At 39.3% G+C, this 23,959-nt stretch overlaps 1 protein-coding gene across 1 annotated transcript in view; it reads left to right on the top strand.

Moving 5' to 3' along the window:
• Positions 1-3,275: 3,275 nt before the first annotated feature.
• LOC117302231 (DNA ligase 3-like) overlaps positions 3,276-23,959 on the top strand; it is a 29,893-nt gene continuing 9,209 nt past the window's right edge. The window contains exons 1-8 of the mRNA XM_033786074.1: positions 3,276-3,335; positions 9,078-9,402; positions 13,989-14,114; positions 15,419-15,595; positions 16,021-16,127; positions 16,607-16,738; positions 21,792-21,949; positions 23,486-23,654. Coding sequence (XP_033641965.1) covers positions 9,117-9,402; positions 13,989-14,114; positions 15,419-15,595; positions 16,021-16,127; positions 16,607-16,738; positions 21,792-21,949; positions 23,486-23,654 — 1,155 coding nt within the window. The 5' untranslated portion in view covers positions 3,276-3,335; positions 9,078-9,116. The remainder of the gene's footprint in view (positions 3,336-9,077; positions 9,403-13,988; positions 14,115-15,418; positions 15,596-16,020; positions 16,128-16,606; positions 16,739-21,791; positions 21,950-23,485; positions 23,655-23,959) is intronic.

The following is a 23,959-nucleotide window of genomic DNA, read 5'->3' as shown; positions in this document are numbered from 1 at the left end:
CAAGTCTTCTATTAGTTTCACTTCTTGTTTCCAAACTGTGTTTGTTCAAAGACACTGGACACTATTGGTAAAAATTGTCAAGGACTAGTCTTCGTGTATCTCAACATAATTATGCATAAAGTAACAAACCTGTGAAAATTTGATTTCGAGACCGCAAATTCTAAATCTGAGGTCTCGAAATCAAATTCGTGGAAAATTACTTCTGTCTCGAAAACTACATTACTTCAGAGGGAGCCGTTTCTCACAATGTTTTAAACTATCAAACTCTCCCCAAATACTCGTTACCAAGTAAGGTTTTATGCTAATAATTATTTTGAGTAATTACCAATAGTGTCCACTGCCTAACATCCGCGTTTGCTATACAGTCATCATTTCTGCATTGACGTAACTCGGTCTGAGCCCTACATCGGGTGCTGAAGCAGAACATACTACTTAAAATTGTTCTGCCAGGCAAACATAAATAGGATTTCAGCAACTGATATTACGACATCGCATTTGGTTTTGTAATCTTTACCTGGTAAGCAAATCGTGTATGTGCTCAACCACTGTGGGCGTAAGCGGCACTGGGGACTATCGGTAATTGTCAAAGACCAGTATTCCCACTTGGTGTATCCCAATAATTATATGCATAAAATAACAAAACTGTGAACATGTTGGCTAAATTGGTCATCCAAATTGCAAGAGAACAATAAAAGAGAAAACCTTTGTTACTCAAACTTGTGTGTTTCAGATGCCTAAAAAGAAGGCTTCAGCTGTTATTTATTATTTTTTTGGTTTACCTCTTTCAAAAAATATATACGTTACTTAAAGACCGTGTCCAAATTGGCGACTACAGCTACGGCTATGGCTAGATGTCCAAGTCATCGTGCGTTGAGGGTATAGGACATCCTTAGCAACACCCTTAGCAACAGCCGTAGCTCTAGCCGTAGTCACCAATTCAGATGTGGGTTCGTATCGTCTGCACCCAGATTTTGCTCACAGTGCTAAGATTAATTAGACATCTCATTTTCCAATGAGCTCGATTAGTAATGGTTCACTGGATTAACTCATTACGAGATCAATCTTAAATACCTGCCTGCTCCATAGCAGGTCGATGACATGTTTTGTAATACCACTTGGATGTTTTCGTCTTGTGTAAAAAGTTGCATCCAAGTCTCGAAATTTTGTGACCCCATCCCAAATTCCATGCATGCCCAACTCATCTTATAATCTCATACACAGTGGCGTAAACGGGGGCATTGTATGGTAGCAACCCCCCCCTTCCCGGCGCGAATTTTTTTCTCCACAAACGACATAGCAATATTTTTTGTTCCTTTCCGTCAAAATTGGCTCTTTCCGCCAAAATTACGTCATAATGAAATTGGCCTGCTCTTTTACCAAAATCATTGCAATGTCGTTTTTTTTTTTTGGGGGGGGGGGGATAGCTCCCGGGGTCTTTCTGGTGCAGCTCAACAAAATTACGTCTTCGTGTGCCCGCTTGCCCTCCCCAATTAAAATCCCTGGTTTCGCCAGAGTCGTATATTTGAGAGAGTTTCGACAACTTGCGATTGGAAGACATTTTGTGTCTTTAACAAAACGCATGGCCGACAAAGTGCCAGACTCGTCTGCCAGTTTGGTTGTGCTGCATTTTGGACCGACAATGGCGTGCAGCCGTTCCCCTTAAAAACAAGAAAATTATGGTCCCTCTGTTTCAGCTTTCTCTCAATAAAATTACACAGCTCTGGTATAAATAATATTATACGCCACTCTACTTACACGTGCCCAGATGGAAACCAACCCTTCTATAACTGCAATGATCATAACCACCGGGCAGGACTCTCGCTCCTCCTCAGGCCTGCCTGCTGCCGGGCCCTAGCTCCCCCTGAAGCATTTTAACATTTTGAGCAAGAAGTTACCTGTTTCTCAAAAAACGTCTTTACTCCAAAGTTACCCCCTTACAAAGTCAACCCTGACAAAGTCACCCCCTTATTATATTTCACTCTCTGACAAAGTCACCCCTTACAGTTCAACAGGAGGGGATGTTCAAAGAGTGATCTTTCCCGAACGTCCTCCATCGTCTTCGATTTATGTCCTAAAGTGGGAAGTTTCGGAACAGTGTTCATTAACTTTTCATGTTCTTTCGCTCTCTCGCATGATCGCTGCTTAATCAGTCACTGTATTTATAAAAGTTACTACAAGCCACTGTATCCTACAGGCTCAGTTGGTGTGGATGGAGAAACATCTGACTCTATTGAATGGATAAGTATGCTTACTTCTTGGGGTCCCAACTAGAAAACCAATCGTCTACCTCATTACTATTTGGTATGCCCTCAAATTGTGCAGGCCCTCCAAATATTCGATTATAGACAGATTTGAGAGCCCAAGAAAAGGGATGAATGTGTCTTCCAACTTTAGGCGTTTTGGATGACACAGGCCGTGAAATAAATGGTTTTGCCGAGAGGTGTTTTTCAAGCTCGTACGTAGAAAATTACACTGGTGTATGTCACGAGGTGTTTATATTTGGACCGATAACAACTCACTCGGCCTTGGGACTTCCAATGAAGAGACGTAAACGTTCAAGAGTCGTAATTTCCCATTTTCTAAAAAGCTGTGAGACCGTCTCGTGTATAGTTTAGTGCTTAGCATTGTGCTCATTTGGGTTTCATTTTATAGTGGGGTGTAGCATAGGGAGGTTGATATATGATGCACACTTAATGATGCACATTAACCCCCGACTCCCCCCCCCCCCCCCCCCCCGCGATAATGTTCTCATCCAAACCCGGGGTGATGAATAAAAACGTTATATGTTTTACATCACATAACTCTTTGTATTATGCTGCTGTAAGCTTCCAACATTTTATTGCAATTAACTTGAAGGTGATTACCGAATGCCTTATTTCCTTTAATTTATCCGGGGGGAACGAGATCCTCCATTTGAAAATCCTGTTCAGACTAATAAGGTCCATCTCAAAAACTTAACCACAAAAACAAAACAAAGCACAAAACACCATCCATTAATTGACAATTCTGATGGCTTCTCGGAACTGCAACATCAATCAAAGCATGGAGGTAGATAGCAACACTAACATTTCCCTCCATAGCAATCAGCCAGAGCCGCTTACCGAAGCCGTACTAGACATTGGCCACTCATTGGCTACGAAGTCCAGCCAACAACATTACGTAGTATGTGTACGGTCAGTTCCTCATGCGGTTAGCAGTAAGAGAGATACGGGGTACCATACGAACATATAGCGCTGGTGACCAACAAGTTATCGAGTGCCTTCGAAACATGGTAGTCAAGTACCAGTGAAAGTCGTCTGCTTTTTGCCGAGGTCAAAATAAAGAGATGTCGGAAGGTAGGTTCTCACAAAAACCTTATTATTTTTGTCGAAACTGAAATACTTTGGAAATAGTTGTATGTAAAGTACATGACAGGAAGAGGTTAAAGGGGCTGGAATGTATTATATTAACCCCCAATGTGTCTTTAACATTAGGTAAAATGTGTTTTTGAGACTGTCTCTCCGCGTCTGAACAGTGCCACATTTCCGATTCTGGCAAACATGTGGAGATATGATTTAATCATGTACTTGGTGTTTCGTCATTTTTTGATACTTTGCCTCATTTTAAAGATATTAAAGATATTTGTGACTACATTCTTGTGCTATTTTATTAAGAAACTTCTTTTAAAAAGAACTCCCTGTGTGAAAATGAAAGGAGGTGGGCGTTAAAGGTGGCATGAACTACACGTTCTTTGAAGAAAAGGCACACACATTGCATGAGTCACAAAGCATTGAGTGGACTGTGCACAACAATAACAAAGGGCAAGGGGTGTAGGCCTACTTGTTCCAGCTTGTCTACGCAGTGTATGGTGGAACTGACTCATAAATGTTTACAGTCAGCAAATTTAGGTCTGACGTATGTTTTAGAGAGCATGTTAAAGCATGTCTTAAGGCTGTTGCTCAAAATAGAGTGAAAATTACTAGTAAATAATGCAGTAATTAATAAACCTGCTAAATATAAAAGAGGCTGCAAAATCCAGTACGTAATTATTGTGAAGTTGCAGCCTGCTGAGTGGTGTGTTCATTATAGGTGTGTACTGTTACACTGTACATTGAAAGTATAGACCTTAAATGCATTGACGTCATCCAGCCGCCATCTTTGATTGAGGTCAAACGGTGACGAAACAATCGAATCGCACATAAATTGGCCAATGAACAACCTCCTTTTGACTTTAAGGCGAGGGCGCCGTACTGAAATGACGTCATGTGCATAAGGTCTATACACTGTGTGAGTATCAACTGTATCATGTTAGCTAATGTAATATTATTGATAAGACTGGGCGAGTAGTGCGACATGTGCCAATGTCTCGACTATTAAAAATTAGTCACAAATAGTGTAAAATCACAACTATTTGAGGCAAACCTTTGAGTTGAAACCAGTGCGGTAGTTCTATGCAGAACCACCCCAACTCATTTAAAGATTATCATTACATGTGTTATTACCGCAAACCTTTAATAAACTAATTAAGGCTTTATTTAGCATACTAAACTAAACAACAACACTAACAGTTAAAATTTAGCTTGATCTCATTAGTTTGAAAACAGGGAAAAACATGACAGATTTTTTTCAAAATTTTCTTGGTCTTTGTCGACTTTCACAGACTGTATTTTGTCATCATGTAGGATGGATTCTGGTTTTGGACACAAATTACACTTAAAAATTCGTATATCTTGTTTACTTTTTAGACTTTCTAAATTTGGCTTTGGGATTTTTTTTTCCGAACCTCCCTTTTAAGTTTGCAGCAAATGTACTGAGAAAGCAATTTATATGAAAAGTACAAGTACTCGATTTAACCCCTGTATAGTTTATACAAACAGAAAGTCTTAAAATTGAAGACCTGGTGCGTTTTGTTTGGATTGAATTGGTGCTTGTAGATTAATTGTGTAAAGTAAAAATTTGGGTCAATTCACCAAGATTTTGTGTTTCCGTTTGAAATGTGTTGGGGGTTGCCATCAACTAGTATCAACTGCTGTACCAATCGCTCCGATGTGTTTTTACTTTTTACTCATTTAAACTGATGAGCTACACTTTGAATCTCGGCTTAATAAGACAAACATGCCGTTAATACGGTAGGGTAGTTAAAAACAGATTGATATTATTCCCCTAACATGAACGGGTAGACTGGGATACGTGTAACTGCCAAGCTTTGATTCTAGAAGTTTGCTTTAATTGTAGTTTGTCGGCTCGAATTGATAATACTGAAGTAGGAAACCATTACCTATTTTAACCGAACTTCATGCCATGAATACAAATAATACAATCTATTTGTATGTATACATAGCCAGACGAGTTGTAGGCCTAATACAGGCACGTGCAAAACTCATAGAATCTGGTAATGTGTGTACATGCAACGTTTGACCTGGGCCCAGTTTCATGGCTCTGCTTACCGCCAAATTTCGTGCTTACGATCACCTCGCTTACTGTGCAAGCGCTAAATTTCTGTGGGGCACTTCACGAAGAATGCCTAGTAATGTAGAGTACTTCCTTTTAATCCAGTTACATTAAAGCTTGCTCAAATAGGAGACACCCAACACTGACTTAATCTAACATTTAGTTAAAGTACCTTAGGCCTAATGTTTATCACTTTGTAAGCCAAATGATTGAGTAGAAACAAGCCAAACAAACCGAACTGAGCAGAACTGAGCTGAACTGGACTGTACCACTGATCACTTCAACGCCAAATTTACAACCAATGTTGTATACAGTTTAATACAAGCGTATCGGAAACACTTTTTTAGCAAAGTCTTTCAAAAATGAAAAAAGGGTGAGGGGAAGTATCCAAGCAAAACAGGTGCCCACCTGGAAATTGTGCCCACCTGGAAATTTCAAATGAACAAGCCTAGAAACATCCTCAGAGGTTCACTCGGAGGGTCAACCCAGGCACAGGTGAACACCCACGAGTGTTCACCTTGCGACACCAGGGCTTCACCTGCCGCTGTTACTATAAAAAGCACTGTGGCAGTGTGGCGGACAACTCAGCCAGGAAAACCCCTGCAGCGGTTTGGAGAGATAACATGAGGAGAATATTGGGAAATTACAATGGGGATATTTAAAGGCACACACTAGGCTCAAAATAATTGTCGGCATAAAAACTTACTTGGTAATGAGCAATGGAGAGCTGTTGATACACTAGTATAAAACATTTTGAGAAATGGCTACCTGCTCTGAAGTAATGTACACTAAATTTTGAGAAAGAGGTAATTTCTCACTGAAGCCTTTTATTATGCACACAATTAATTGTTGAGCCAAATTTTTCACAGATTTGCTAATTGATTTATACTGGGTTACACCAAGTGAGAATACTAGGCCTTGACATTACCAAACTTGTCCAGTGCCTTTAAGACAGGACAACTCCGAAAAGAAACTGCTACTTATTCACCAGACAAGCAGGCAGATGCGAGATGTTATGTGTCAGTGAATGACTGACACTTGCTCGATAACTGATGGCTAATTTCAAATTTTCGTACAGCTGCCAACACTTTTCTTGACATCCTGTAAAATATCAAAATACCTGGAGGGACAAGTCAGATTTTTTTTGTGATCTCTGTAACTGAATCATCTATAATTTAATAGTTTGGATACTGTTTTGACTTGAAGATATGGTGTCGAAATTTCTGCTTTTAAATTCAATTTCGGCTTTATCGGGAGGGGCTGGGATGGGGGCGAAAAAAAGAAGAGAAAAAAAAAGAAATGGAACAACTGAAAAAAGAGGGCACATGAGATCGATAGCAATGGAATTCAGTTTTTAAAAATTGTGTGAGTGTGGCATTTTCATTTTTTAGGATTGGGCATTTTGATGTTTTTATGTGACGATACCACTTTACTTTTAAAGGCTGGGTTTTCAGTGTTTTTGGTACTTGTCTTAGATTTTGCGCTAACAATTATTTTGAGTAATTGCCAATAGTGTCCATTACCTTTAACATCGCATGTGACAGCTCTTTCCAGCAGTCCAATATTATCAAGTAATTATATGGTGTCACTATAATCATGGAGTGTATAATAACTTTGTTCAAATTGTAATTTCACGCACTTAAGTCTGTTCATGTCGGCCATTATCACTGTTTAATTGTTGTTTTGACAGTCATTATCAGCATGTAATATTGGGTGAACAAGATACTGTTACTTGTTATTCCAAGGTTTCGTTTATCCTGAACACAACAATATGAAAAACATGTAGACAATTACACTGGACAGACTCTGTGAAAACTTACAAGTTTACATAATTTTCCTTTTTTTTTTTTTCTGTAAATGTACTTTTAAAACATTAGGCCTAATGAACTTTTATTGCCTTTTTGATGTCTGTTGTATGTTTTCTTTGAGGAACATCCACACACACCCCAAAAAATTTAAAAATAAAAAATAAAAATAGTAGGTAATGACAAAACAACAACACAAAAACAACACCAACAAACCATCAACTACAACCCCATACATCACTTACACGTAAATGAAAAACAAAGTAGTACATTTTTAATCCATATTTTAAGCGATGTTCAAGTGACACACTTAAATGTTTTGTATTATTAATGGGCAAGCACCATACAGTACATTTCATGTGTTGTTGTTATATAATACCTTTTTTTATTATTTGACTCGACCTATCCAAACTATTTTGACACAGTTATTTTAACCTTTTATCAGTGTCTATTACACGTTGAGTTACATACAAGTATAAATTTGCTCTAGTTCTAAGGAAAACAACGACGGGTCCGACACATGTTCAAGTAAATGCTGATCCACCTTTGCTATCACAATGAAGCGTGCGCCCAAGAGTCAGTTTCGTTTCAAGATTGGGGGTCACACTATTTGCTCAGTCCGAAGGCGGTTCCTTTTGTCAATTTTATTAGCCCTACACAAATTTGCGTGGCAGAGAATCCCAGCCTCATTCATTAAGATTTTTTTTTTCGGGCCCGGAGGAGGGTAGGCTACAAAGCTGGCGTTGGGATGCTCAATTTACCTGGATTAAACTCGAACTCACTGACAGAAGGAGCGGATTGGATCCGACGGCCCAGAAGGGATTCCAACGACAACCCGAGCTCGATTGGCGTCGACCGGCAAATTGCACGCTTATTAAATTCTAACACTTGTGATATTGCACGTTGGACTATCGAACACAAAGACCAACAACAGTTGACTGCTTTTTTTTTTCTCTCGACGCGACATCTGGATCGGCTCGGTGTGGCATAATTAGGGAGCAATTCTCGCTTGAGATATGAAATTTATCCACCAGGGCCCAATTTCATATTAGAACAAAAAATATTGCTTCAACAACTTTATGCTAAGCGTAAATGAGCAGGAAACCATACACAATATGTAAATGTGCAGTTTGGCTGGTAACCTTTTTCTGGTAAGCATAATTTTGTTGTGCATAGCTACTTTCTGTGCTTAAGCAGCTCTATGAAATTGGGCCCTTGGAGGTGACGGGAGATAGAGATGGGGGAAAGGTGCATGCACATGTGTGAGATTTACTGGACGCTTTTATAAATAGACACCCAATGTTTCCTGTAGGGAAATAAAATACTTCTTCAAGTGTTACTTCTTAACCTTGTCTTTGGACTAGATTTCAATAAAGTTGAATTTCAATGTACCTGACACCCTGTGACCTCCAGCCGCTATTAAAATTGCCCTAATTCCACTACCGAGCTGTCGATAGATAAATCACTATAAATACATCGATTTTCATAGGGCCAAAGCGTATTTTAAAATGAACTTTGTACAATTGATTATACTTTTAGAACATGCAAAAATGTATTACAAATTTATGTAAATTGTTCCCATATTGAAAAAGTTTAGAATCTTTGTTTTTTGTTAAATGGGTACCTGCGAAGGTACATTTGGGTAGGGGTTGGTGTTATATACGGCAGCTCAGGGCTGTTATACTCCCACGGGAGCTGAGAAAGATTAATTGATTGTTATTGGCCCAATGATCAGGGCACTAATGTAAAGCACATTGGGACGTTATTGTGAATGCACTATAAAAACTTGTTATTAGTATTTTTGTAATAATCCAACTCCACAAAATGTTTTGTTCCTAACAGATTGAAACTTCATCAGTTTGAAAATCACTAAAGCACACCATGGCCGAGAACCGCTACGCCATCGACTATGCTCGTTTGGGGACATCTAAGTGTAAGAAATGCAAACAGGGTATCACTAAGAAGGACCCCCGCATCGCTAAGCTGGTTGCCAATCCATTTTCTGAGGATGGAGGAGACATGAAACAGTACCACCACGTCAAGTGTATGTTTGAGGCGCTACAGCGGGCGCGGCCGTCGACGAAGAAGATAGAGGAGCCCGACGATCTTGAAGGGTTTGACGTGATGGAAGACGAGGAAAAGAAATTGGTCAAGGAATTGATCGCAGGTAAACATGAGACATTATTTACTGAGTTAGCCGTTTCAAACTACTTAAATAACCAACAGGACCGATGGTACAATGTATAAATGCAAATAATTGTTAGTGGACTGCCGTTTCGACCCTTGCAGAGTTGTTGTATAGGCTACTTGTAGCCTATACAACAAACCAACACATTAATAAATAGGTAATGATAATTTGTTTCCCCCTTCTTAATCCTCGATAGTGTTTGGTGTAGGAATTATCTGCCATTTGGTGAAGTGTTATACTGTGTTAGCAGTAAGTCAGTGGCAATCTCCATACATTAGTCTTGCCTACTCCTATGAAGAAACTGTATCAAAAAGCTGGCTTGGGGAGGCATCACATACATACATGTAGAGACAACATCAAAGTCCTCATGCCTCTTTGTTGTCAAAGTGCACCGCAGGAAACAAACATCAAGTTGATAGATACTCTCTCCCTCTCTCCAGAAAAAAAGGGAGAAAAATAAATCAGTTCTGAGCAGTGCAATGTGTTAATATCAACAGAGCTTTTCCCCCTCTCTGCCTACATGTACATGTACCTAGAATGCTGAGAGATGTTACTAGTGCAAGCAAATGATCTATGGATACAGAGTACCTGCATCTTCATCCCCCGAGGGGGCTCTAACTTCCCAACGTCCCCCCTAGGCTAACAAGGCCGGAAATTACACTGCATCTCACTCCATTCTCGGACCCCTTGCCCTACGACCCCACTGGGGGAGATACATTAAGTGTTATGGCCAGGCGATTGCCGATCACAAGACAAACCGCCTCCTCAAGAGTTGATGTGAGAACATCAGTCGACACTGTATCCCGTGTCCTCTTTGCTCTGCACTCCAACTTGTCAAGGCTCGTCTCACTTATAATCCCCCTGGCCGATGATGTTGTCTTTTTTTTTTTTTTCTTCTTTTTTTTCATCCTGTCCGTGATTGTTCCCCAGTCCTGGCCTCGGTTAAACTTTTTCAATTGGTTTTGGCCCCCAGGGCGGAGCTGTTCGCTCTTGTAGTTGTAAAAAAGCGTGGACTCGCGTTTGTTTAAACCGATGTGGTCCTACACGGCTGTGGTGCTAATTGCCTGATTTGCATTCAGGTAGGAGCGTCGGCCCAAAACCAGGGGTGTACTTTGCGTGCTGTTGAACATTAACAGGTTCTTCTAATCATTTAGCTTGTTGATATTCTGACAGGGAAATCTTGCCGGAAGACAAACTAAGGTCTGAAGTAGATCTGTTTTTAGATTGTTACTAGCTGACAGCTCAGGACTAAAAAAATCCAACGAGTGGTCGCGATGATGGAATTTCAAAGCGGAAAGAGCTGTAGGTATGCACAGTGGTCGGAAACTTGGCATAATGGCAGTCCAACTCTAAATCAGATGTGGTTGAACACCGAGATGTTTCTAGACTCCTCGAAATAACGCGCATACTGCCTTCGTTTGTTTCCTCTTCCAGTATCTGTTGTCTGTTGTGAACAAAGATTTTAATGCTAATCAGTGACGGCACTATTAAGGCTTGTGTTAGGCGATTTCTCATAATTTTGTTTATGAGGACTATGTGGAACTGGCCTGCTATACTCTGTGAGTGTATGGAATAAAATGGTTCTTGAACAGGTTGAATAAAATGAAATGATTGTAGAGGTACGTTTTCAAGCATTTCCCTTGTGACGGACTCATAATGTACATTTTTTTTTATAGATGTAGCACACAAACAAAAGAAAACAAAATGTGAAAATACCTACTTCTTGTGTATTTTTTATACTGTGTCCTGAAAGTGCTGTCTGCTATAACCCGCATTAAAAACAAAAGACGATCGATTTTTATTTGTTTGAATTGAGATGTGGAGCTGTTTGTTTTAAAGCACATAGTACCATGTGAAAGCAACCTGTGGTAGAATCCACATGGGGCAGTCAAGACACCCCCAGGGGATTTGAGCGCTATATACATTTGATGTCCTTTTCCTTTTGATGCCCTTTTCCTTTTGATGCTATCTCCGAATATCATCTCCTTTTATTAAAATCAAAAATATTCCCGAGGCCATGACCCTGACAAAATTTAATTTTCAATTTCAAATGGACATGCAGGCAACTTGCGGGATTCTGGCCAATAATTCTTTAGTGGCGGAAAATGTTTTCCTGGAAACCATTGCGAGATAGATCAGTTACGTACATGGTACATGTAGATCATATAAATAGACTCAAATCAGAGGAGTAAAAATTCTAAATTGTTGGCTTCGGGCTGTAGGATACCATAATTAAATACATAAATATCCAATTATACTCTTTGTTGAAAACCTTTGAAAGAAAATTGCAGACAACTGTGTAATTTAAAACATTTGAAAATGTGTGGTGGTCGGAAACAGGAAAATCCTCCAGCGGTGGTTGGGGAATCCAGAGTGCCGGGCGGGTTTTCCGGCACCGACCACTGTGGGAAGAACCCTGAACTTGTTTTCCAATTGGAGAAGCTGCACTTCACGACAATGTGTGTAAATTGTATGTGGGCTAACCTACCCTCTAATAGTGTATGTGTTGCCACTTGCGTGGATCTCAATTTTAATAGAGTGTGCTTTAATGGACAGGAATCTTGTAAAACAGACAAAATATATGAACTGTGTAAAGTACTGGAGTTGGGCTGTGATGATATGTTACATACAGTACATGTAGGCCTACATACACGTCAATCATTCCACCAATCAATCAATCAATCAATCAAATAAAGCGAATCAGTGCAGTGCTGTAAGTGACTCTCATTGACTCTTCATTGGTCCTAATGCTCTAAGGTGTACCATATTACATTAAAGTGGATCTCACTATCTAGAGTGGATTTTGAGGGTGCCGGTAAATGTTACTAAATGATGTCTCATGATCTACTTTCATGTTGTGGATTCAAGAATCACCCCCCTCTTATTATCTTCGTCAAGCGACAAAAATATATGTATTTTGTATGTACACGTAAAGACATGCAGAAAAAAGTGGCTGCCATTTCCACAGCCGATCAGTGCAATTAAGTGAACGCACAAGTCGTGTGTGAAGCCTAGTCGTGCTGCATTAAGCGTACAGTACATTTCTTGTTTGTCTTGGTACAGTGCCACCAAGCTCTTGTCTTTGCCTTTTGTGTCAGAGTAAATTAAGCTGCAAAGTGTGTCAAATATTCCAACCTTAACCCCTTTTTTACGCCGGGAACCAAGTCAACTGTAGCTGCTTCAGTCTCAAGAATCTCGGTGGTTAACTGACCGACTTGGACAAGATTTAACGGGGATGATACTTAGAAGAAGAATCAGAAAGGGGGGAGTTTAGCGTTGTACTGTAAAGCTGACTGATGTTTAAGAACGCCCCAACGACCCGGCAATGACATTGAGTATGATCAAACTTCAGAGAGCTTTACAGCAAAGCCTCGATTCCCTCCTCCTTGGATCAACGTAGTCGTCAGACATCTTGTCAGAAAGCAACGACGAAGAGAAGAAAATGCTTCTCAGATGTCGACAAAAGGTGTGCATCAGCTCAGCTCACGGATGTGTGAATTTCTTAATCTTGTCTTTCCAAATATCCAAAGCGTCAGGTTCGAGCGTCAGGTAGAAAAGAGTCCTCTGTATAAAGTTAAGCGATATACACTCCCCCTCCCCTACGCATGGGGCTAACTGAATTAGAGCGGTCTTTAGGGATTAAAAGTAGAAAGGTTGAAGAGTAAGTCCCGACTTGACTAAAGTGCTAACGAGATTAGAAGCTGGTATCATCTGAAGGAAGCTTCTCGTATCACATGTCACTTCCATGTTGAATAACTCCCTTCAAGATCAAGGTAGATTCCTTACGACAGACATGTCTGATGCATCGGGCTGACGAATCTGACACTGGTGCAATCATGCTCACTTCAAGATGGTTCTGAGATAAAATACAAATATATCAACTCTTGACGAGTCAAAGATCCCCGTAGGTTTTAAACTTAGCATCTTGAAACTCAAGGTGCGGTTACAAGTGAGTTATTCTTTTCGCTTTGTATCACTAAAGGCACCGAACACATTGGTAAATGGTAATTGTCAAAGACCAGTATTCTCACTTGGTATGTCCCAATTATTTGCATAAAAACTTACTTTATTTGTTATTTTATCCAATGTTTTTTGGGATACACCAAATAAGACTACTTGTCTTTTTGTTGACAATTAATGTACTACATGTAGTGTGTAGTGCCTCTGAACTTGAGTTAATGTAAAACAGTGTTGGTTATTTAAGGTTAAAATCTGATGTCAGACAATAATGAAAACCTTTTCACTATTATCTTTTTTTTATCATTTATTGAGCTTAAACTTTCACAGGTTTGTTTTCATTTAAAGCACTGATATAGGCCTAATACATGTAGCTTCTTTTTTGAAAGGGCAGGTGCACCAAGGCATCTACTCATTGGTAAAGGGCACTCTACAAAAACATGAGAAAATTGTAAAGGCATTGATCCAGCGAGCGCCGTAAAGGCTTGCAATTACCTGTGTTGCCTCCGTGAAGTATCGGGCATGAAGTCGGGTCACACACAAGATACAGAATTTTGACATTGCTCTGTTGTAGTTTACCTTTCCTATTTTGTTTCTTTGATTCGCAGACCTGGCAACCAAGACGCAAAACAAAGCCAAAACTCCAGCCAAGAAGAAGACAGTTCAGAGTACTCTCTCCCCAGCTGGGAAGGTCACCACACCCTCCAAAAGCCCCACTGCTACTGCTCCTTCAGGTAAGGGAAACTTTAACAATCAGTAAATCCATCGGGGATCAGGTCTACCCTAAAGCTTTTATAACATGAGGTAATCTTAGGAGGCTTGTAGCATCATCAAGAAGCAAATCTCTGTTTAAGAAGCGTAAGAGCCGTTAAATTGTTGCACTTTTCTCAATTTTATTATACAATTAGTAGTTTTAAAGGGAGGTAGTCACTTTAAAAATGAATGGCAATAAAAACTGTTGGTTTGAGCAGCTTTTGATGGTGTCAATGATAATAACAACAGTTGATTCTTTTAGCGTGCACATCAGTCACTTAATCTGAGAAGCATTACGACTGTAACAATTCTCAGATTGTTTAACTCCTATTGGGGATTACACAATACTGTAATTCTTCCTGTGTGGACGTATACAAAACGTGTGTATGCCCCTATTCGCTCCAGATTTTGAGCGATCGTGTACCATATAAACGTCACCACCTTTTGAAATGAAATGTTCACACGTTGTATACATCTACATTTATGTAAATAATCGAACGGTTTCATCAACCGAAGGTACACTATACCTTTAATTGCCTTCAACCTGTGCCTTTAATTGTGTCAGATAATGTCAACCTAACTGTCCCCCCCCCTCCAAAGTAACACCTCACCTTAGACTTGAGTAATGTTTGTCTGATGAGCAGCGATTAATCAGAAAATTAAGGGGGCGCCAATATTTGCTGTCGATTGATATAAAGGGGTAGGGTGTGTACATTACTCACAACACTATGAAGTGTAAAATGAATGAAAGATTTATTAAAAGGAGGACCCTTTGGTAATTACTTCAAATATTAATGACAGTACAAATTTACTTGGTAAAGGGCACTGAAGAGCTGTTGATAGAATAAAACATTGTTGGAAAGGACCCCCCTTGGACTAATGGAGTTTTAAAGAAGGAGTTAATTTTTCACAAAAAATGAGAAAGGCTTCTGGTATCAGATGAGGCCTTTCTCGGGTAACACTGTTTCAGCCCTAGAAGTAGGTTGTAACGGCCTCTGGACACAAAATTGTAGCCCACACCTTGAAGTGGCCTTCAGGCCTTGTGTGTCTGGCAACTTGCATAAAAAATAAATTAATAAAGAACATACTCTCTTCAGATTTTCAAGGGACCTTTAAAGAAGTTTGAATCTTTCTTTTGTAATGTTTGCTTTTAGTATAAATTTGTTTCCCTCTTTTTTTTTCCCCATAGAGGCTCCTGCATTATGCGCCATATAAATATCTTGTATGATATTATTCTTATTATTAAAATTAATCGTCTTTACCTCTTTGTTCTTCACATTTGCAGCCAGCACTTCAGCGACATCATCTAAGAGCTCGGCAGACTTGACCGACACAGACACAAGTCATCCAGACAACTCATTCAGGGAGTTCCGAAAACTCTGCGCCCGAATCTCTGATCAATCGGCTTACCTTTCCAAAACCAGGGAGGTTGCGACGTTCATCAAAAAAGGATCATCTGGTGGTGAGTACTATATGACGAGAATGTTTTGTGGTCTAGGACCGGAGCGCGATAACGATCAGAATTTTCATAAAGCTACATGTAAAGCAGAAATTATTGCTCAGCAGAAATGAGCAGGATACCAGTCACAAAATGTTCATGTGACATGGTAGATTGGTTGGTAACTTTATTCTGGTAAGCATAACTTTGTTCTGCTTAAGCAGTTCTTTAAAATTGGACCCTGGAGTTACATGGAAGCCATGGCCGCTGTTGCCCCCTGATCTTGGTCTTTGACTTACTCCAATGGAAGTGCCCTTTGCAAAATGAAAATGGCCTTGCCCTTTCAACATATTCAAAGATGAAGTTTAGCTATTTTTATATCCGATGGTGATACAGAAATGAGTGGTTTCTGAAGTGTAATAGTAACAAAGAAGCATATTTGTTTGTAGATGGATTCAAAGGAGACACATATCTGCTGCTGAAGCTGCTGTTGCCGGGTGTGGTCAAAAGAGTTTACAACATCAACAGTAAACAACTCGTTAAGGTCTTCAGCCAGGTGAGAGGCAGAATAGATGATTAACAAAAACACTTAATGATACACTTTAAAGGCACTGGACACTGTTGGTAATTACTTAAAATAATTGTTAGCATGAAACTCACTTGGTAATGAACGATGGAGAGCTCTTGATAGTATGCAACATTGTGAGGAATGGCTCACTCTGAAGTATTGAATTTTTGAGAAAGAGGTAATTTCTCACTCAAATAATAAAAGACTTCAGGCCTGAAGCCTTTTATTAGGCCTCTGAAAGCACATAAATTTGTGCAACAAGGGTATTTTTTCTTTCAATGTTTTCCTGCAACAGGCTTGTTATTTTATGCATATATTGGGATACACCAAGTGAGACTACTGGTCTTTGACAACTACCAAAGGTGTCCAGCGGCTTTATGTGTTTTTTTAGGAGTAAATGTTTTTGTTCACTGACATGATGGAATCAAGCTGAAACTCATCAATTTTGTTTCTTTTTGATTCTTTAGGTCTTTGGGACTAATTTGGAGGAGATGGTGGAAGACCTGGACCAAGGAGACGTCGCTGAAACAGTTCAGAAGTTCTTTGATCAAAGTGAGGAATGCCCTCCAGCCAAGAAGAGCAGACTTTCAATTCATGAGGTAGGTGACGTAAATTTCCTTTTTTCTTTCTTCTTGTAGGAAGAGGTACATGTACTAATGATAAGTAACAGTGATGTCTTGTTGCACTCACTTTATCAATAATAATACCAGTGGGTTCTTAAATAGCGCATTTATCTGCCACTCAGTGATGCTCCTGGCGCTGTAACATACAGTATTTTCCTGCATGGTACGCAGAACTACATTTAAATTATGAGACCTCATACCTCAGTTGTTAGAGCATCTGCCCAGAGTGTCAGGGGTCTTGGGTTCAAATCAATGAGGACCATTCCATTTTTCTCTCATCCCACTAAAGTTAGTGGGAATCACCAAGAAAAAATCCCTTCTTTTCCACCATAAGTGTTTCTAGCTTTTTTACGTACATAACATATACCTATCCTAGTACACAATACCTCTGTCCAAAACAATTTGTTTCTTTGTAAAAGTATCTTACTCAAGGGCACAAGCATCGAGGCCAGCCAGGCAAGGATTCGAACCCACACCCTGTGAACAGCAAAAGTTTAGTTCAGCGCACTAGATCTCTCGGCCACGACGTTCTGCATCCTATTCCTGTACTGTTTCTTAAGTATTCTAAAGCTATCTGCATTAATAATAAGCTTGACTAATTGATCACCTGTGTACATTAGGCAGCACTGCCAGCTGTGGCCTCGATAGCTTGAGCTGACAGTTTAATGTAGAGTGTTTGTTTCGCTTTGTCTATTTTTCACAACTTTTGTTATGTTTTTGTATCGTTTTATTGTAAAGCGCTATGATCATGCTCTTTGGAATAGCACTGTACAAGCACTGTATGTTATTATTATTGAGAAAATGCAATGATGCAATTGTGTCGTTTTAAAGGTATCGCGTCAAAACCACTTAGGAGTTCGTCGATGGATTTAATGCTATACAAATGTCGATGTACAATGTATATATACTGAACAACTTACCTTACCATTCAAAACAATATTAGGACATTAAAATCATGAATATTTTATAGCCTTGATGAAGGAAGAGTGTTTTCTACGTCATGGAATTTAACGCCACAGTAAGCAACAATAATTGGTTCTGAGTATTGACATTTCGACTATTTTCTTGTCGCCCGGAAACACATCCTGCCCTTAAAAAACTCACCTCTACAGAAATCAACATGAAAATAACATTAGTATGGGATTTGTTTTTCTAAGACTTGTTAAAAACGGTAGCTATTATACAGTGTTATCTGTAAACCATCCCACCCTTTGTCACGACATTTTTCAAAAAAGTCCCAGGTGTAAATGACTTCCAAGTTGCAAAATTTCTGAATGTAATTAAGAAATAATTTCTTAGGAACTGAATTATTTTGTGATTTCAAAAGATTTTCAACTTCCAACAGGGTTTTTCTCATAATATAACATTTTTGTTGCAGGGGCTTTAAAAGTGTCTCTTCCTGAAAAGGGTACTGATGTGTGTGGTTTTTTTCGGTTTGTTTTTTAGAATTACAGTAGTAGTTGAAAAGATACGAAGACGATAAGAGCCATATGAACCAAAAACTATGGATTAACTTGCCGGCGTCGTAGGGAAATCTGCCCCCGGATATTCTGAAATTAACACGGTTTGGAGGAGGTTGATTCAAGAGAGGGCGCTATCACAAGAAGTTGGTTCACAGTTCACCGTACGAGGGGATAGAATTTTGTTCTTGAAGGGGCACAGCCATTTTTCTTTTAGTAAGGGGCACTTCTATGAGGAAAATGTGTATTTGTTTTGCAACGCTGCAAAGGGCACCACGGCAACCAGGCACCATGGCAATTTGTGTCGGTGCTGTTGATTATTTTGAGGCCCTGCAGCCTAAACAGCTATACATGTACCAGTTTAACTAGACAATGTACACTAGGCTAGTATTGATGTTGATCCCTGCGTTTCATAAGTTTCAATAACGCTTTCACGCTTTCAAATCTGGTGGTGGTTAAAAGAATACTAAACCTGTCGTTGACCTTGGGAATGGATTCCTGCGCCAAGGAAAAAAGGAAAAGAGATTCGATTAGCCGATTCAAGTTTGTAATTTATCTTGACAACAAACCCATTCAGGGGTCGGCCTATGACAGAGAGCTTTTCAGAATTTTCATTGTCGTACATTTTCATTCTGGTTAACAACATTATACCCCATCCAGCCAGGCAATTGAAATAATAATTTAATTTCTGCGAATTGTGCGCCCCATCACGCCGACGTAAGTCGATGCTTTAAATAGGATTATTATTAATGTTTGACGCCAACCCAGCGCAAACCGTGCGCAGAACCCTGCAAGGGTTTTAACTTTATGTTCTACTCTTCCTTCATCGCATTATTTTGTTTAGAGCCGCAGAAATGGCTGTCCACTGCCCTCATTTAATAAGTGGTTTATCGTGGTTCTGGGGTTCGGAATTTAATACGGGGTTGCGTCCTGGAGGGGTGAGCTCCTAAATGAAAAAAAAAAAGAGAATATCATATTATCTCATTGGTGGTTATTAAGAAGACAAGGCTGTTGGCTTTGTTAAGATTTCCTTTCTCTGGCTCCCCCCCCCCCCCCCACGTATCAAACGGAAAAAAATTAGATCACAAGAATTTCAGTAATCCTAGTGTTGAACAGGGAATGGATTTAATATAAACGAGGGGGGGGGAGGGCTCCAAGGTCAAATTCAGCTTTATTATTCACTTGTTCCCCCTTCGCAAAGAGTCATTTGAAAATTAAATTGTGGATGGGCGGGGGGGGGGGGGGTTACAAGTCTCTCACTGCAGGATAGAGCAATTTATTTTTAAATCTGAAAATGTCTGATGTCGCATTTCAAGTTGCTGAATTGTAGTTTTTTCCCTAAATGTCCTGCCTGGTCTTTTTGAGAGCTAACCAAAACTCTTCAGTAATAAATATAATAATAATAATCAAACACATTTATATAGCGCCAAATCCATTTTTAAAATGCTCCAAGGCTGTTTACAATAACAAAACTATAACATTAAACTATGAAAAGTAAAATCATGAAATAGTAATCCCAAGATCCCTAAAACTTGCCCTAAAATATAGTATTATTAAATCGCACACAAACTTTTTTCTTCATCAAGGAAAAAAGCTTTATTTTAATTTAATTTACCAAGATTTCTTTAATCCAGTTTGGGCATTGATCGATACTTGAAAGGGAGCAGGTGATCTCCCGACCATCGCTTCCAAGAACTTGCCACAATAACCTGGGGTACCGTCATCGGCTAAACCAGCTCCCTGTACGAGTTTAAAAACAGCTCATGACTTTGTGCCTTCTAGATCTAAGATGTTTATGGACAGTAAAGGAAGATGGCAACTTAAAGGCCTATCAGTATGATGGTTGATACCCACCGTGGTGTGTGTCATTCAATCCCTAAACAAAATAAAATTATTGTTTCCTGAAAAAGCTCAGATTTCTACAGATAAGTTGGGATGGATATCCCCCCCCCCCCTCTTTTTTAGTTTTAGACTATAATCATTATTTTCTCACAATGTTTTACTATGAATCAGCTCTCCGTTGCTCATTACTAAGTAAGTTTTTATGCTAACAGTTATTTTGAGTATTTACCAATTAATAGTGTAAAGTGCCTTTAGTATATATGTTTGTGGTGCATGTGTATACATTTATGTAGGTAATAATTTGTTGTTCTGCAGAGAGCTGTTTGCGCAAAATAAGCCAGTATACCCCCTTCAGATACAAACGTTAAGTCAAGAATCTTTTCTCATAATTGAAGTTTAATGTTTAAGTGAATAAGCACCTCCCTTGTCTGTCCAATTTGTTTCTTTTTTTTTATCAGAAGATCCCTTGATGTGAAATGTTAAATCCCTAGTGATTTAAACCTTCCCCCCTCTCCTGTTTAATCGCAAAATGTTTTTAAAAATACTTGAAATTGGAGCGAGGTTTACATCTGTCGTTTCAACCCGCAACATACAAAGTATTCGCCATCTGGTGTAGTGCCAGAATGAAGCAATTATTAAGACCAACAGAGAAAGGCAGGCTGTCTCATTGCTGATTTGGTTACGTCTAAGTGATGCTTTAGCCTTGTGGCTGCCTGTGTGAGAGCTCTCCGATTTCACACACACCAAGAAATCAGATCCCTATCCAAAAGCGTCCGCACGGTTCCCCTTGTTGTTTAGAGGATGTTGTGTTAGCGCTCTGGCAGTTTTCAGGGTGTTTTGTTAACAGATTAAAATATCTATCTCCATTTTTTATTTCTGGTGTTTGGTGTACTGCCTCAGCGTGTTATTTTGATACCATCAACGATGTTGATTCTATTAAATGATTGTAATACCAGGTGCCAGGATAGCCTGTACAGAAATACAGTCATACAAAGTTAAAGGGTACATACCTTGTGGTTTTTGGAACCATTCAATTCAATTCAATTCAAGAATTCAATGGGAGACTTTTGGGACGCTTAGTGGCAGCAGAAAAACCAGGAAAAATCCATTGTTCTCGGTAATGTGCGCATGCTCAGAACTGAGTAAACAATGGAAATTTACCTGGTAAGTCTGCTGCCACCTAGTGTTCAAAAGTCCCCCATTGTTTATATATACATACAATAAAACTTATCTATAAAATGTTTATTGTGGTAGCACTTTTCATTTTTCATATGCAGCTGATGATTTATATTACTTACCCGTACACCTTCATTCTCAGTGTAGGGATTCATAACATGGTCAAACTTGATATAAAATGTACCAAAACCTTTCAAACTCCTCACACTCACCTACAAATTATGCAGAAATGGATCAGCACCAGACTATCTCCAGGAATTAATTCAGTACTATATCACCCTCCGCGAAAACTTCCTTCCAGTTCACACAAAGTTCTACGGTCAACGTTCCTTCAAATATGCTTCACCTACATGTAGATTATGGAACTCTGTTCCCAACAATCTCAAAGACTGTTCCACGTTACTAGAACAATTGAAATCTCATCTTTTTAATCACAGAAGCGCTTAGAGACTTTATTTTGTAATATGCGCTATATAAGAACTGATTATTATTATTATTTTTATTTAAGATTCTGAGGTTGATAATGAGTCTTTTCTATCTATCAAACAAAGGTTGATGATTTCCTGGAGCGAATGGCCAAGTTGACTAAAGAGACTGAGCAATGCGTTCATCTGACGAAAATAGCTAAACGCTGCACTGGCAATGACTTGAAGATGGTTGTACGCCTCATAAAACATGATTTACGTATCAACTCTGGTGCAAAACACATGTGAGTATTGAGTGTAACAATTTATAGGCCATTCATAGCACTAGCAAGTGGCTCGTGCCAGATGTCCATAGCAGCTGTAGCCATAGCACACATTTTCCAATTTAGTAACTAATCTTAACATAGATACATGTATAGCCATGACAACAGCTTCATTACCATGGTTACAGCCTAGGCCAATCTCAATACAAATGCCTCTGAAAGTACAATGTATGTACTATCCCCGCCAGGTTTAATCTAAGAACAACGGTGTGAAGCTAGTGTGCCATTGTGGACAGTTGACAAATTCAGCACATACAAAATTGAACAGATCCGCCTTTTAGTTTCATGTTAATACAATAATGGGTTGTGTCAAGCCGCAAAAAAATAAAAAATTACGAGCCTCAAATGAAAAATGCAGTGGTTTGTGCTGAATGTTTAAAGAGGGCGCCCCAAGGTCAAGTTCAGTTTTGTGATGCACTAATTTTTCATTGGATAGAGTCCATATGATAACAGTAGTGGCTTCTTATATAGCGCTCAGGTCCGTCACGCAGTGACGCTCTTATGAAGACGAGGGAAGAAACTACAACTCCCTAACTAGCCTGAAAATCTGATGTCACACTTCGAGGCTTGTGAACAACGCCAGAGATCTGTCAGTGAGGCTACACTGTGCATCAATCCCTGTTCATAATCACCTTTCGCCTACATTCATTTCACACACTTTAACTAACTTGAAATTCATAAAGGCATAAAGATAAAGCCATATAGAACGCCCCAGATTGGAGAGAAGGGGTTTGGAAACGAAATATAAATGTATCTTCGTGCTTGCAAGCTTTTGCACTTTAGCAATTAGGCTCAGAATCCAGCATTTGTTATCGACAGCCTGTTGTGTCCCTAAACATTCCATATTATTTCAATGAACGAAAATATTCTCGCTCCTGCACTCATAAACTTTCCTTATTTGTCTAGCATAGTGCCCTTTGCAAAATGAAAATGGCTGTACACCTCTGAAGATAAAATTAACAAGCCTGGAATGGTCCATGAAAAATCTCCACTGTATCTCCACAGACACAAAAAGAACAACATAATCCAGAATGTGTTGGGATCTTCCTCTCGACATGGCCTACACTGTACTAATCACTCTACGTTAATATTTAATGATGATTTACTTCCAACATGTCCAAAGGTCTTCTCTAACAGTTTAGACTTCCTGCTCGAGCACTTAAGTGGAACGTTACTAAATGACTGTCTGTGTTCTGAACTTTTTATAATCGGAATACTGTTTTGCGAAGCCGAGTGTACAACACATTAATAAATACTCAGCATATTTCCACTGACACCTTGAAATGCACCTTCTGTACCAACCCATTTCTTAAGGAGCCAGTTTGTTTTTAAAACAATATTTGTAAAGGTTTTGAATACAAAAGTCGAAGTCGGTTTATTTCCACAATATCAAAATCAATAGACAAGGAATATTTAAAGTTAAGAGATAAATAGTTTTTAATTTATAACCTCAACCTTTAAATACCCCCCTCTATTGGTTATCATCTTGCCCTTTAGACTAGAAGCCCTAGATCCCAACGCCTACGAAGCATTTCAAGCCTCACGTGATCTTCGGGATGTTGTCGATCGCGTCAACAAGAACAAGGAGGCGTCCAATGGGCGTCCCGGGATGACCAAGAAGCTTAGCGTCAGGGCTTCACTGATGACACCAGTGCTCCCTATGTTGGTAAGACAAAAAGAGGCTGATGTAACTTGTATTCACAAACTCTGGTGCTACATGTATGCAAGAGCCCAGTGCACTTACCATAAAGAGAAGGGTTCGCCTTGGTGTTCCTGGTTTGATTGGCTGTACACTGTGCTACAGCACCTTGTTAAAAACCTTTACATGGTGCTATGAAAAGAAAAAAGGTCTTGTACTTCACAAACAAAGCTCCACAAGCTAAAGGTTGGAGCACCATGAGCCTCACTAAGTGACGGATTTAGGATCTATTAAAAAAAAAATTATTACTATTGGTTTTAAATGTGAAAGAA

This window comes from Asterias rubens, chromosome 18, assembly GCF_902459465.1.
Source record: "Asterias rubens chromosome 18, eAstRub1.3, whole genome shotgun sequence".
NCBI classification, from domain to species: domain Eukaryota; kingdom Metazoa; phylum Echinodermata; class Asteroidea; order Forcipulatida; family Asteriidae; genus Asterias; species Asterias rubens.
Note: the sequence above shows the minus strand (reverse complement) of the source record. Positions and strands in the feature narration are given on the sequence as shown.